This window comes from Oncorhynchus clarkii, chromosome 6 (assembly GCF_045791955.1).
Source record: "Oncorhynchus clarkii lewisi isolate Uvic-CL-2024 chromosome 6, UVic_Ocla_1.0, whole genome shotgun sequence".
Taxonomy (NCBI): Eukaryota; Metazoa; Chordata; class Actinopteri; order Salmoniformes; family Salmonidae; genus Oncorhynchus; species Oncorhynchus clarkii.
Genome location: NC_092152.1, coordinates 25,356,340 through 25,372,079, shown reverse-complemented (window position 1 = coordinate 25,372,079; position 15,740 = coordinate 25,356,340). Strand labels below are relative to the sequence as shown.

Genomic DNA, 15,740 nt, shown 5'->3' with positions numbered 1-15,740 from the left:
AGGAAACAGCAGATGGAGCACCCCCTATCCACATCGAAGGGTCAGCAGTGGAGAAGGTGGAAAGTTAAGTTCCTCGGCGTACACATCACAGACAAACTGAAATGGTCCACCCACACAGACAGTGTGGTGAAGAAGGCGCAACAGAGCCTCTTCAATCTCGGGAGGCTGAAGAAATTTGGCTTGTCACCCAAAACCCTGACAAACTTTTACAGGTGCACAATCGAGAGCATCCTGTCGGGCTGTATCACAGCCTGGTACGGCAACGGTACCGCCCTCAACCGCAAGGCTCTCCAGAGGGTGGTGCGGTCTGCACAACGCATCAGCGGGGTCAAACTACCTGCCCTCCATGACACCTACAGCACCCTATGTCACAGGAAGGCGAAAAAGATCATCAAGGACAACAACCACCCGAGCCACTGCCTGTTCACACCGCTACCATCCAGAAGGCGAGGTCAGTACAAGTGCATCAAAGCTGGGACCGAGAGACTGAAAAACAGCTTCTATCTCATGGCCATCAGACTGCTAAACAGCTGACATTGAGACCTAATCACTGGCCACTTTAATAAACGGATCACTAGTCATTTTAAACAATGCCACTTTAAATAATGCCACTTTAATAATGTTTACATATCTTACATTACTCATATCGTATGTACAGTGCCTTGCGAAAGTATTCGGCCCCCTTGAACTTTGCGACCTTTTGCCACATTTCAGGCTTCAAACATAAATATATAAAATTGTATTTTTTTTGTGAAGAATTAACAACAAGTGGGACACAATCATGAAGTGGAACGACATTTATTGGATATTTCAAACTTTTTTAACAAATCAAAAACTGAAAAATTGGGTGTGCAAAATTATTCAGCCCCTTTACTTTCAGTGCAGCAAACTCCATCCAGAAGTTCAGTGAGGATCTCTGAATGATCCAATGTTGACCTAAATGACTAATGATGATAAATACAATCCACCTGTGTGTAATCAAGTCTCCGTATAAATGCACCTGCACTGTGATAGTCTCAGAGGTCCATTAAAACCGCAGAGAGCATCATGAAGAACAAGGAACACACCAGGCAGGTCCGAGATACTGTTGTGAAGAAGTTTAAAGCCGGATTTGGATACAAAAAGATTTCCCAAGCTTTAAACATCCCAAGGAGCACTGTGCAAGCGATAATATTGAAATGGAAGGAGTATCAGACCACTGCAAATCTACCAAGACCTGGCCGTCCCTCTAAACTTTCAGCTCATACAAGGAGAAGACTGATCAGAGATGCAGCCAAGAGGCCCATGATCACTCTGGATGAACTGCAGAGATCTACAGCTGAGGTGGGAGACTCTGTCCATAGGACAACAATTAGTCGTATATTGCACAAATCTGGCCTTTATGGAAGAGTGGCAAGAAGAAAGCCATTTCTTAAAGATATCCATAAAAAGTGTCGTTTAAAGTTTGCCACAAGCCACCTGGGAGACACACCAAACATGTGGAAGAAGGTGCTCTGGTCAGATTAAACCAAAATGTAACTTTTTGGCAACAATGCAAAACGTTATGTTTGGCGTAAAAGCAACTCAGCTGAACACACCATCCCCACTGTCAAACATGGTGGTGGCAGCATCAGTTTGGGCCTGCTTTTCTTCAGCAGGGACAGGGAAGATGGTTAAAATTGATGGGAAGATGGATGGAGCCAAATACAGGACCATTCTGGAAGAAAACCTGATGGAGTCTGCAAAAGACCTGAGACTGGGACGGAGATTTGTCTTCCAACAAGACAATGATCCAAAACATAAAGCAAAATCTACAATGGAATGGTTCAAAAATAAACATATCCAGGTGTTAGAATGGCCAAGTCAAAGTCCAGACCTGAATCCAATCGAGAATCTGTGGAAAGAACTGAAAACTGCTGTTCACAAATGCTCTCCATCCAACCTCACTGAGCTCGAGATGTTTTGCAAGGAGGAATGGGAAAAAATTTCAGTCTCTCGATGTGCAAAACTGATAGAGACATACCCCAAGCGACTTACAGCTGTAATCGCAGCAAAAGGTGGCGCTACAAAGTATTGACTTAAGGGGGCTGAATAATTTTGCACGCCCAATTTTTCAGTTTTTGATTTGTTAAAAAAGTTTGAAATATCCAATAAATGTCGTTCCACTTCAAGATTGTGTCCCACTTGTTGTTGATTCTTCACAAAAAAATACAGTTTTATATCTTTATGTTTGAAGCCTGAAATGTGGCAAAAGGTCGCAAAGTTCAAGGGGGCCGAATACTTTCGCAAGGCACTGTATATACTGCATTTTATAACATCTATTACACCTTGCCTATGCCGCTCGGCCATCGCTTATCCATATATTTATATGTACATATTCTCAGTCATCTCTTGATTTGTGTGTATTAGGTAGTTGTTGGGAAATTGTTAGATTACTTGTTAGATATTACTGCACTGTCGGAACTAGAAGCACAAGCATTTCACTACACATTAACATCTGATGACCATGTGTATGTGATCAATAAAATTAGATTTGATTTGATTTTGATTTGATAACAGACAGAAGTTTTGAGGAATAATCCTAGATGAATCTCTCTCTGTGTATCTTTAATTCATTAGGACATTGGACCAGTATCTCTAACAAATGTTTACTACTTTGTATTATTTATTTGTTCATATTTTTATAAAGTGTACTGTACTGTTGAGGAATTCTTGCAAGTAGACTTTTTCACTGTACACATTACACCCTGTATCCTGTGCACGTGACAAATCAACTTTGATTTGATTTGACATGGGTCAAGTGCAACAGTAGCAACACATCAGCAGAGCCTGGACTGTAACAATGGAACTGTACATGCAGTGTTACAGCAAGCCATCTATTGATAAATAGAAAATAAATAGTATTTTCAGCCTTCCTCTCCTGCCCCATCCATGAGAACTATTGGTTTATTGGCCAAATGAAGTAAGGTACAGTATCTCCTTTACCAGTAATTTTTTTTTAGCAAATCTCTGTTTTAAATGGCATGTAAATAGCATGTCATAGAAGTGTCCAGACACTTTTTTTGTTGCTATTTCACTTGGTTTTGAGAAACTTACCCCACCAGCAATATATGTGTGTGCTCTCTCATTTCTCATATCACCACAATTGGAACGAGAAAGAATGCGCATGCTGGCACATGGAAAAACATCGCTCGACTCCAACAAAGTGGAATACAACGTTGTGGATAAAGTTCGGAATTACACATTTTCATGTGTACAACATCTAAAGACTTGCATCACTATACTGAGAGCTTTGCCGTTTCTAAAAGGACGTATTTGGGTGTTTTTGGAGCTTTTGTTTATGTTTTTCTATAGCCCCCATACTGCAGAACAAGCAATGAGGAAGTCTATTGCTGGTGGGGTAAGTTTCTCAAAACCAAGTGAAATCGCAAAAAAAGTGTCTGGACACTTCTGTAACATGCCGTATACATTTACATCTGAAAAGAGATTTGGTAAAAAAAGTGAACTTGTCCTTTAAGTGTACTTTATTTAATTAAATGCATCGCATTCTGACAGCTTACATGGTCTGTCGAATATTAGCACATAACACACGCATGCACACACTCACGGACACTTTCACGCTGTATTTTAACTATATAGCGACGTTCCTATTCAGTGACTCACAGTGAGTGTTACTATGGTGTAAACTAATGTTTTTTCAGGCTTATCTACCCTCACCTGCATGGTAGACCTCCCCCACCAGTCTGTCCAGTGTTAATATCCACTGACAAGCTGCTCACCAGGACTCATTTCACAGTAGCTGTTGCCATTTGTTTCCACTGCTCGTATGAACAAGGTGGTGTCATCAAAGTCAAAGGGCCAAAATAATATGTGCATGTAGCTATATGAATTTCTCTTTTCCTTAATATTTCCTCTTTCTTCACAATCTCTCTTCTCCTCCCATATCCTCCCCTCTCCTATCTTATCTATTTTTCTACGGGCTTCATTACTCAAAAATGTTTCTCTCTGCTCTTTTTATTGTAGTCTGATTTTTTTGATTGACAAAATTGCTAAATTGCCGAATGTCTGTGTGTTAATGATAAGCTCAGAGAACAAAGAAAACTGTCATCTGGCATCATATCTTCCTGATATCTCAGAAGCTGGCGTGCTACTGTATATTCAAAGGAAAATGAAACCTCGTAAAGTCCTTAATTTTCACAGCCACCTTTGATATGCCATAGGGAGGGCAATATTTGACATCTCTATATCAAAAACCTGAAATCATCTTCTGTTCCTGTGCAGAATAATTTGCGGAGAGAATTATTATTTTTTATTCTTTCGGTGTTTAAGTTCACCCTTTTGGAACCCTTTTTTTTCTAAAAGTGTAGCTTGCCATATCCTGCTGCTCCTCAGTCACTTTTATTAGTTTGACTTTACTTCAGTGGTCACCAACCGGTCGATTGCATTGACCCACTTTTTTTCTTGCACTGGCTCTACGTACACTGTCATTGATATTCCATTCACCCAGCTCAATATAACATTGATAGGTTTAGGCTACTACATGATACTCAAATTTCCCTGCACCCATCATGATGTTGCCTCAACCTAGCCTATGATTGAAAGAGAGAATTTTGAGTAATCAAGGTGACAGACAGTGACACATTCAATACTGCCTTGAAAACTCTTGCCTGCATCTAGCTGATCTAGGGTGAAAACAAATGTGAGTTTCTATTGGACAAAGTAAGGTATGTTTATCCCTGTTTCCTTCCGTTTGCATCTGTTTTAAGAAATGTTTTTCAACAGCATCAGTGGAATGAATACACCTCTGATCACACACAAACAGTTCACTTCCATAGCGGCCACATAAAAACAGCATGATCATTTTGCTCATTGTATATATAATTCCTTCTTGCAACTATCTACACACTCTCCTCCTCCCTTCGCTTGTGGACCATGGTGGCAATAAATGAATTAAACCAAAAGCTTACCTTGATTTAGAAGAGTTCCAGTGTTGGTTCTATAGCCAGCTAGCTAACACAGCATCCTTCTCTGTTTGAGCCAGGTGTTTAAGTAGGCTAAACTAGCTAGCTGCATTTGCTAGCTAAGTGAAAGTTTAAAAAAATGTAACCAAATATAACTACTTAAATATCTCTCTCTCTCTCTCGCTTCTTAATTTTGGGAGAAATGTATTTGTTGAAAACAATTGTCTTTCTCTCTCTGAGTTAACTAGTCACCATATTTTATGATCTGCAGTGCTAGCTAGCTGTAGCGTATGCTTTCAGTACTAGATTCATTCTCTGATCCTTTGATTGGGTGGACAACATGTCAGTGCATGTTGCAAAAGCTCTGATAGGTTGGAGGACGTCCTCTGGAGGTTCTCATAATTACTGTGTAAGTCTATGGAAGGGGGTGAGAATCATGAGCCTCCTAAGTTTTGCATTGAATTCAATGTACGCAGAAGAGGACAGAAGGAAGCCATTCTCTGGCTACACCATGGTGTTACCCTACAACGTGTTGCTGAAGCTACTGTAGACCTTCGTTGCAAAACAGTATACACACAAAAACTACAGGCTGCATGACATTAGCAGCCTGGTTGTCCAAAATTGCATAACTGGAGAATTTTAACACCAATAAACCCACCCGTTTAAAAATGAATTTAGTATATGTCAATCTAGCACACCAGGCAACTAAAAGCAACTTTATAAACAGCTTGTTAGAAGTCCATGCTAGGTAAAGCTCCGCCTTATCTCAGTTCACTGGTCACGATGGCAACACCCACCCGTAGCACGCGCTCCAGCAGATGTATCTCACTGATCATCCCTAAAGCCAACACCTCATTTGGCCGCATTTCGTTCCAGTTCTCTGCTGCCTGTGACTGGAACGAATTGCAAAAATCGCTGAAGTGGGAGACTTTTATCTCCCTCACCAATTTCAAACATCTGCTATCTGAGCAGCTAACCGATCGCTGCAGCTGTACTTAGTCTATCGGTAAATAGCCCACCCAATTTTACCTACGTCATCCCCATACTGTTTTATTTTTTTACTTTTCTGCTCTTTTGCACACCAATATCTCTACCTGTACATGACCATCTGATCATTTATCACTCCAGTGTTAATCTGCAAAATTGTAATTATTCACCTACCTCCTCATGCCTTTTGCACACAATGTATATAGACTCTCTTTTTTTTCTACTGTGTTATTGACTTGTTAATTGTTTACTCCATGTGTAAATCTGTGTTGTCTGTTCACACTGCTATGCTTTATCTTGGCCAGGTCGCAGTTGCAAATGAGAACTTGTTCTCAACTAGCCTGCCTGGTTAAATAAAGGTGAAATAAAAATAAAATAAAAATAGCTAGCCAGTTCAAATAATGACCATATCATATAGCTGACAACGTCTTCACTTTAGCTAATTTGTATTCATTATTACAGGAAAATAAACTCAAAACAAGATAATTATTTACAAGTTAATGGCGAGCCAATCACAGAAAATAGCTTACGGTTGTGAGTATGATGAAATAATAACAGGGAATTCTACCAGAGCATTTTAGAACTTGAACTTGGCCTAACTGTCACGCCCTGGTCGAAGTATTTTGTGTTTATCTTCATTTATTTGGTCAGGCCAGGGTGTGGCATGGGTTTTTGTATGTGGTGTGTTGGTATTGGGATTGTAGCTTAGTGGGGTGTTCTAGTTAAGTCTATGGCTGTCTGAAGTGGTTCTCAATCAGAGGCAGGTGTTTATCGTTGTCTCTGATTGGGAACCATATTTAGGCAGCCATATTCTTTGAGTGTTTTGTGGGTGATTGTCCTTAGTGTCCTGATGTCCTTGTTCTGTGTTTATGGGCACGAGTATTAGGCTGTTTCGGTTTTCGTTACGTTTATTGTTTTGTAGTGTTTGTATTTAGATTCGTGTTGCTTCAGTTTAATAAACATGGATCGCAATCTACACGCCGCATTTTGGTCCGATCCTTGCTACACCTCCTCGTCAGAGGAGGAGATAGAAGAAAGCCGTTACACTAACGTTATATCCTAATTTGACTTTGGTGCAGGTCATGTTGTCCTTCACATTACCATCTCTGGTAAACACATACTATATCAAATCAAAGTTTATTTGTTACATGCACAGGATACAGAAGGTGTAAATGGTACAGTGAAATGGTTACTGCATAGTGGAGTATTTTGTTTAGACATGTAGCTAGCTAGCCAAACAAGGAACCATAATCCCAACTCATAACATTACTACCCGGTATGAAATTGCAAGTAGCTAACCAACCAGGTTCATTGTTAGCTGGCTCTAAGATACGAATAATAGTTATTCACAGCACAGATCATACACGTAATGTTAGCTAGCAAAACAGCCAGCTAATGTTGGCTAGCTAGCTAACATTATGTTTTAACTTGCAAAGATAACAACTTTCGGACAAAATTAGAAATGTATAATATGTGAACATTTTGCTTGCTAGACTCTTTTACCCGTATAAGTGGATGAACGCTTCTCCCTCCCTGCCACAGATGCCATGGTTGCCCTTAGTTTGAAGTTGTAATCCGGAGACAGGTGTTTTATACAACAGCCTTCTGTGTGTCCTCTTTTTGACTCCCTCTACATATTTGCAATCAAAGCCATTTTCCCAATATCCTTAGCTATAAATATCCTAATTACACCGGGCATTCCACTGATTTCAAAACTTGGTCCTCCAGAAAGTGCAGAGCAACACTTGCAGATCTACTACGTGATATCTTTAAAGAAAAAGCAGCGTTAGAAAGGATTACCTACACATACTGACCAGCTCATGTCATAGACAGAAAGAAGTGTGCTACATGGCAGACCAATCCAAACTCATCTCTCGGCATGTCCAGCTCACACAATATCTCAGACAATCATGGCTAGCGGGAAGGTTCCTGTCTTTTCCTAGGTTAAATCAACTAGGCTCCAGTGATGGAAAAAGTACCCAATTGTCATACTTGAGTAAAAGTAAAGATACCTTAATTAAAATGACTAAAGTAAAAGTGAGTCACCCATTAAAATACTACTTGAGTAAAAGTCTAAAAGTAGTTGCTTTTAAATGTACTTAATCTTGAAACTACCCCTCCCGGATCCGGGAGAATTGTCATCAACTATACTAATTAGCATAACGCAACAGACAAAAAATCTTACTAGAAAATATACATATTCATGAAATCACAAGTGAAATATAGTGAAACACAGCTTAGCCTTTTGTTAATCACCCTGTCATCTCAGATTTTGAAATGATGCTTTACAGCCAAAGCAAGACAAGCATTTGTGTAAGTTTATCGATAGCCTAGCATAGCATTATGTCCAGCTAGCAGCAGGCTGCTTGGTCACGAAAATCAGAAAAGCAATCAAATTAAATTGTTTACCTTTGATGAGCTTCGGATGTTTTCACTCACGAGACTCCCAGTTAGACAGCAAATGTTCATTTTGTTCCATAAAGATTATTTTTATAGCCGAAATACCTCCGTTTGTTCTTCACGTTTTGTTGAGAAATCCACCGGAAATTGCGGTCATGACAACACCGAAAAATATTCCAAATTAGATCCATAATATCGACAGAAACATGGCAAACGTTTTTTATAATCATTCCTGAAGGTGTTTTTCAAATATCTATTCGATAATATATCAACCGGGACAATTGGCTTCTTAGTAGGAGCGAGAGGAGCAATGGCCGCCTTTGTCTATTACACACAAATCACTCTGAGAGCCACCAGCTGACCACTGACGCAATGTTGTCGTTCACGCTCATTTTTCAAAATAAAGCCTGAAACTATGTCTTGTGACTGTAGACACATTAGGGAAGCCATAGAAAAAGGAATCTGGTTGATATCCCTTTCAATGCTCAATATGGAGGCATAGGAACGCAGAGGTTTCAAAATAAGAGTCACTTCCTGATTGGATATTTCTCAGGCTTTCGCCTGCAATATCAGTTCTGTTATACTCACAGACAATTTTTGTGTTTTCTATCCTAAGCTGTCAATTATATGCATATTATAGCATCTTGTCCTGAGAAATAGCCCGTTTAAAATCAAATCAAGTCAAATTTATTTATAAAGCCCTTCGTACATCAGCTGATATCTCAAAGTGCTGTACAGAAACCCAGCCTAAAACCCCAAACAGCAAGCAATGCAGGTGTAGAAGCACGGTGGCTAGGAAAAACTCCCTAGAAAGGCCAAAACCTAGGAAGAAACCTAGAGAGGAACCAGGCTATGTGGGGTTGCCAGTCCTCTTCTGGCTGTGCCGGGTGGAGATTATAACAGAACATGGCCAAGATGTTCAAATGTTCATAAATGACCAGCATGGTCGAATAATAATAAGGCAGAACAGTTGAAACTGGAGCAGCAGCACGGTCAGGTGGACTGGGGACAGCAAGGAGTCATCATGTCAGGTAGTCCTGGGGCATGGTCCTAGGGCTCAGGTCAGTTGAAACTGGAGCAGCAGCACGGACAGGTGGACTTGGGACAGCAAGGAGTCATCATGTCAGGTAGTCCTGAGGCATGGTCCTAGGGCTCAGGTCCTCCAAGAGAGAGAAAGAAAGAGAGAAGGAGAGAATTAGAGAACGCACACTTAGATTCACACAGGACACCAAATAGGACAGGAGAAGTACTCCAGATATAACAAACTGACCCTAGCCCCCCGACACATAAACTACTGCAGCATAAATACTGGAGTGGAGTAAAAGTAAAAGTTGCAAAAAATAAATACTAAAGTACAGATACCACAAAAAAACGATTTAAGTAGTTCTTTAAAGTATTTTTACTTAAGTACTTTACACCACCGCTACGCTCATAATTTAACAATTGTATCCATATTTACAGATAGCATAGAAGTTTGTTATTAAGTCACATGAAAGTTCACATGTTCCAGAAGGCATTTCTGCCAAAAAACACATTTTGATTTAAAAAAATTCAAATGCCTCTCCTGTGAAGTAGTGACATATGCCTAGTTTCCTGAAACGAGTCACATATGTTGCTGCTACTCAGTTTATTATCTATCCTGATTGCCTAGTAACTTTTATCCAGGGCCAGCTCCAGAATGAATCAGTTGGATGGATTTTGTTAATGGGTCTGGGGAAGCATACAATTTATCCTACCATTTCTACCTATCTGCGTGCCAGTTATGAATATTTTTATATGCGCATTTTCGTGGAAAAGTTTAATTTCAATAGTAATGTTTTCGTTTCTCAAAATTATTGTCATGTGGTTAATCATAAAAATTTAAATAAAAATAATAGAAATTTAAAAGTTCAAATTCAACTAATGCAAGAACACCAGCCTTTGCCATATGGACTCATTGATACACCATGATCCATTGGCAGCTATAGAAATTAGCGCATGGAACTCAAACACAAACCTATTGGCCAATGCAGCAGTAGACCTATAACTTCAATTGTCAACTAAATAAAATGCATAGACCTAAAGCTGACAAATAAAATAAGAAAATAAGCTTATTTTTTTAAATAGCTGTGGATTGTTTCAAATCACAAGTGCATAGGCCTATGCCTATTTGGGAAGCCAGAAATTTGGGCAGCGCGTGTGCCAATAGGCCTAATAGCTGATTATTGAGTTCCATCTGTCATTGAAAAGCATCTCAAATGTGTGAAGATAATGTGTCTTGAGTATCATATAAAATGTTGAGACAAGAAGAAGGGGAGGGGCGTGTGGCGAAGATATGGACATCTCTCTCCAGAATGCTTGCACTTTTCTCTCCAGAATGTGCCTCACTGTCTCCCGCCAATTCTTGCACATTCATTGTTTCATTCTGTGAATTGTTTGCCCTTAGATTGTTTATTTTGATCACATACAGAGACAGAGGGGTGCTGTGCTGTTTCGCTCTCTCGGATGCTTTATCTGAGATTGATGCGTCTCTGTTGGCGTGCGACTCGGTCAAATAAATTAGAAATATATTTCAATATTTTATTTGGATGGGCAAGGAGGTACAGTAGGGCGGGCCACCCTTAACCCAGGTCCTGCTTTTACCCCTACCTACTGTATATGTACTATACATACAGTGCCTTGCGAAAGTATTCGGCCCCCTTGAACTTTGCGACCTTTTGCCACATTTCAGGCTTCAAACATAAAGATATAAAACTGTATTTTTTTGTGAAGAATCAACAACAAGTGGGACACAATCATGAAGTGGAACGACATTTATTGGATATTTCAAACTTTTTTAACAATTTTTTTGAACCATTTTTGAACCATTCCATTGTAGATTTTGCTTTATGTTTTGGATCATTGTCTTGTTGGAAGACAAATCTCCGTCCCAGTCTCAGGTCTTTTGCAGACTCCATCAGGTTCTTCCAGAATGATCCTGTATTTGGCTCCATCCATCTTCCCATCAATTTTAACCATCTTCCCTGTCCCTGCTGAAGAAAAACAGGCCCAACCCATGATGCTGCCACCACCATGTTTGACAGTGGGGATGGTGTGTTCAGGGTGATGAGCTGTGTTGCTTTTACGCCAAACATAACGTTTTGCATTGTTGCCAAAAAGTTCAATTTTGGTTTCATCTGACCAGAGCACCTTCTTCCACATGTTTGGTGTGTCTCCCAGGTGGCTTGTGGCAAACTTTAAACGACACTTTTTATGGATATCTTTAAGAAATGGCTTTCTTCTTGCCACTCTTCCATAAAGGCCAGATTTGTGCAATATACGACTGATTGTTGTCCTATGGACAGAGTCTCCCACCTCAGCTGTAGATCTCTGCAGTTCATCCAGAGTGATCATGGGCCTCTTGGCTGCATCTCTGATCAGTCTTCTCCTTGTATGAGCTGAAAGTTTAGAGGGACGGCCAGGTCTTGGTAGATTTGCAGTGGTCTGATACTCCTTCCATTTCAATATTATCGCTTGCACAGTGCTCCTTGGGAAATATTTTTTATCCAAATCTGGCTTTAAACTTCTTCACAACAGTATCTCGGACCTGCCTGGTGTGTTCCTTGTTCTTCATGATGCTCTCTGCGCTTTTAACGGACCTCTGAGACTATCACAGTGCAGGTGCATTTATACGGAGACTTGATTACACACAGGTGGATTGTATTTATCATCATTAGTCATTTAGGTCAACATTGGATCATTCAGAGATCCTCACTGAACTTCTGGAGAGAGTTTGCTGCACTGAAAGTAAAGGGGCTGAATAATTTTGCACGCCCAATTTTTCAGTTTTTGATTTGTTAAAAAAGTTTGAAATATCCAATAAATGTCGTTCCACTTCATGATTGTGTCCCACTTGTTGTTGATTCTTCACAAAAAAATACAGTTTTATATCTTTATGTTTGAAGCCTGAAATGTGGCAAAAGGTCGCAAAGTTCAAGGGGCCGAATACTTTCGCAAGGCACTGTAGTACCTAATTTCCCTCAACTACCTCGTACCCCTACACATTGACTCGGTACTGGTACTCCTTGTAAATAACCTTGTTATTGTTATTTTACATTCTTACTATTTCATTTTTTTAACTGCATTTTTGGGAAAGGGCTTGTGAGCAAAGTAAAGCCAACACCTGTTGTTTTCGACGCATGTGACAAATAACTTTTGATTTGATTTGAAATTGCCATCTGTTTTGTCAGAGGGACTGTGGAGGAAGCAGTTATGTAAGGCAGTTTTCTGTCATGCCATTGCTCTGACAGCACAGCACAGCCCATCTCTCTCCACACTGATTGCTACTCTGTTATGGAATGTGGCACAACTTATTTGGTTGTCATTTTAAATATTTCTACATACTTCTGCTTCATGGAGAAATTAGGTTGTTGTGCGCTCGGATGCAAAAAATCACTCATTCACTCTGAGTGAAAAAAATATGTGAATGGGGAGTGAGTGTGAGCCTTACAAAAACCCAGGTTTCAGCAAATTATACGCCTGATCTATTATTAATTGTTTTCCTGTTTTCTTTTTTGGTTTATACCTTTGACCCCTTTTTCTCCCCAATTTCGTGATATCCAATTGGTAGTTACAGTCTTGTCCCATTTCCGCAACTCCCGTACAGACTCGGGGGAGGCGAAGGTCGAGAGCCATACGTTCTCCGAAACATGACCCTGCCAAGCCGCACTACTTCTTGACAAACTTCTCGCTTAAACCGGAAGCCAGCCGCACCAATGTGTTGGAGGAAACACCGTACAACTGGCGACCAAAGTCAGCGTGCATGCGCCTGGCCCACTACAGGAGTCGCTAGAGTACGATGGGACAAGGACATCCCGGTCATCCCTAACTCTCCCCTAACCCGGACAACGCTGGGCCAATTGTGTGCCACCTCATGGGTGTCCCGGTCGCGGCCAGCTGCGACACAGCCTGGGATCGAACCTGGGTGTGTACTAACGCCTCTAGCATTGGGATGCAGTGCTTTAGTCACTCGGGAGGCGTTTTCCTGTTTTCTGAGTCACATTCATAATTGAGAGCATTATATATTTGCTCAGATGTCTTTTCCCGAAGTACAATGCTTGTTGCTTGTTGTTCTTTGTTCATCACAACAATAAAAAAGGGAAATTTATGCTGGAAAGGGTGCCATGTGCCATATGCACTGTAGACAAACTGGCGTCGTTGTCCAAGCAGCATAAAGAGAGCTTTAGAGAGAGTGCATATTTATCTCTTTCAATCTCTCTTTCTTTCTGGCAAGCCTCAAATGAAGGAGATGTTGTTTAGTGCCAGTGCGCTTCGGAGACACTGTGTGAAATGTATTGGCCCTGAGCCTTGCCATTTGACACACAAGACATGGCTAACAGATCTGGTGCCATTTCCATTCTCCTTCTGCTCCTGTGTAAAGCTGACCTTTGCTTCCTCCTGGCTATATTTAAACTCTGAGCACCGGAGACTGTCACTGGGAAATTATATTATCAATGCTCTCCATTTGTCTGCCCTGCCGTATATTCTCCTTGCATACAATTATATATATTCATATTGTACTGTTGCAAACAAGGGCAGTGGTAAACACCCAAGCCTTCATGTCCAGAGCAGGCACCTGTATTATTCTGTACGTAAATCTGAGAAGCTCCATTTAGTATGATATGTTACATTTCGTATGGTATGTATTAATTTGTGGAAGTCCATCACCCATTTTGTATGATATGTTTTGAATTACAATTTGTATTGTATGTTATGAATTTGCAAAACGTACAAGGTACAAATTTACAAAACGTATGATATGTTAAGAATTCTAGCTAGGTGGCTAACAGTAGCTAGCTTACTAACGTTAGCTAGGCTAGGGGTTAGTTAAGTTTATGTTTAAAAGTTAGGAGTTAGGTTAAAGAGTTAATGTTAGGGTTAGGGGAAGGGTTAGCTAAAAGAGTTCAAGTTATGGTTAGAGTTAGCTAACATGCTAAGTAGTTGCATAATAGCTAAAAAGTAGTAAGTGCTAAAGTTGTCCATGATGAGATTCAAACTCTTAACATTTGGGTTGCTAGACGTTCATGTTAAACACCCATCCATCCACCCCGACCAACCATCCTACTTTTGTTTTTTCCTTAAGTAACCATCTGTCTTACGTAACCATATCAAACATAACATATGTTAATTTTATGCTTATTATGTTATGTCTAGTCTATGAGACCAGGCTGGAGCAGGGTGACAGTTATGTGGAGCTTCCCTCCCTCTCATATATATTACTGTACAGAGCAACTGTGTAACTGTATGGGCAGTACACAGCATGTCAATACAGAGTTGTGAGAAATAGCTAACAGTGCATATCATACCAAGGACCAGAGAGTTGACCTTTTGTAGAAGCACAGTCTATAAAATGTCATGGTTTTTTATTTTACCAGGCAAGTCAGTTAAGAACAAAATCTTATTTTCAACGACGACCTAGGAACAGTGGGTTAACTGCCTGTTTAGGGGCAGAACAACAGATTTGTACCTTGTCAGCTCGGGGGTTTGAACTTGCAACCTTCTGGTTACTAGTCCAACGCTCTAACCACTAGGCTACGCTGCCACTATTTTTAGTCATAGGAATGTGTGTTGATAGAGCTTATGGAAACACCATTACTTTATCATAAAATATTGATCCTCTCCCATCTCTCTCTTTGTCTGTGCTGCAGGTCAGATGTGGGTTTCCAGAGGGTCCTACAGGTGGATCTGGAGGTGGACAGCTTCCTGGGTCCACTGGGCAGCCGCTGGATCACGTGGCAGGTTGAGTACCCGGGCAGCCATGCCACCATACAGGAGGCAGAGACAGAGATCCGGCTTGCCCAGAAAGACCTGGGGGGCATTGTGCCCCTGGCTATGGTGAGTGGTGTCACTCAGTCAGTCAAAGTCACTACAACACATAGAGCAGATGGGCTGTACCAGAGTTCTGAAATTCATTCAAAGTTCTATGGGTTACACAGTGTGCTTCCTGCTGTTCAGAACAGTGACTACACTTCCCTTAACAGCATCTTATATTTACTTTTATACCGTAATGTGATTAAAATATATTGAACAAAAATATTATCACAACATGCAACAATTTCAAAGATTTTTCTGAGTTATAGTTCATATAAGGACATCAGTCGATTGAAATAAATTCATTAGACCCTAATCTATGGATTTCACATAACTGGGCAGGGGTGCAGCCATGGGTGGGCCTTGGAGGGCACAGCCAATCAGAATGGGTTTTTCCCCACCACTGGGCTTTATTACAGAGAGAAATACCCCCACCCCCCCCTCCTGGGCTGGCATGGTTAAGAGTGTTCTGTGGTTGTGAGGCTGGTTGGACATACTGCCAAATTCCCTAAAACTACCTTGAACATTCCGTTATTTGGCAACAGCTCTGGTGAAAATTACTGCAGTCAACATGCCAATTGCACA

General features: G+C 40.6%; 1 protein-coding gene across 1 annotated transcript in view; it reads left to right on the top strand.

The window, feature by feature from the left end:
* LOC139410863 (transmembrane protein 132C-like) overlaps positions 1–15,740 on the top strand; it is a 212,956-nt gene that overhangs the window by 129,418 nt on the left and 67,798 nt on the right. Inside the window, exon 4 of the mRNA XM_071156463.1 lies at positions 14,993–15,179. Within this exon, the coding sequence (XP_071012564.1) occupies positions 14,993–15,179 (187 nt within the window). The remainder of the gene's footprint in view (positions 1–14,992; positions 15,180–15,740) is intronic.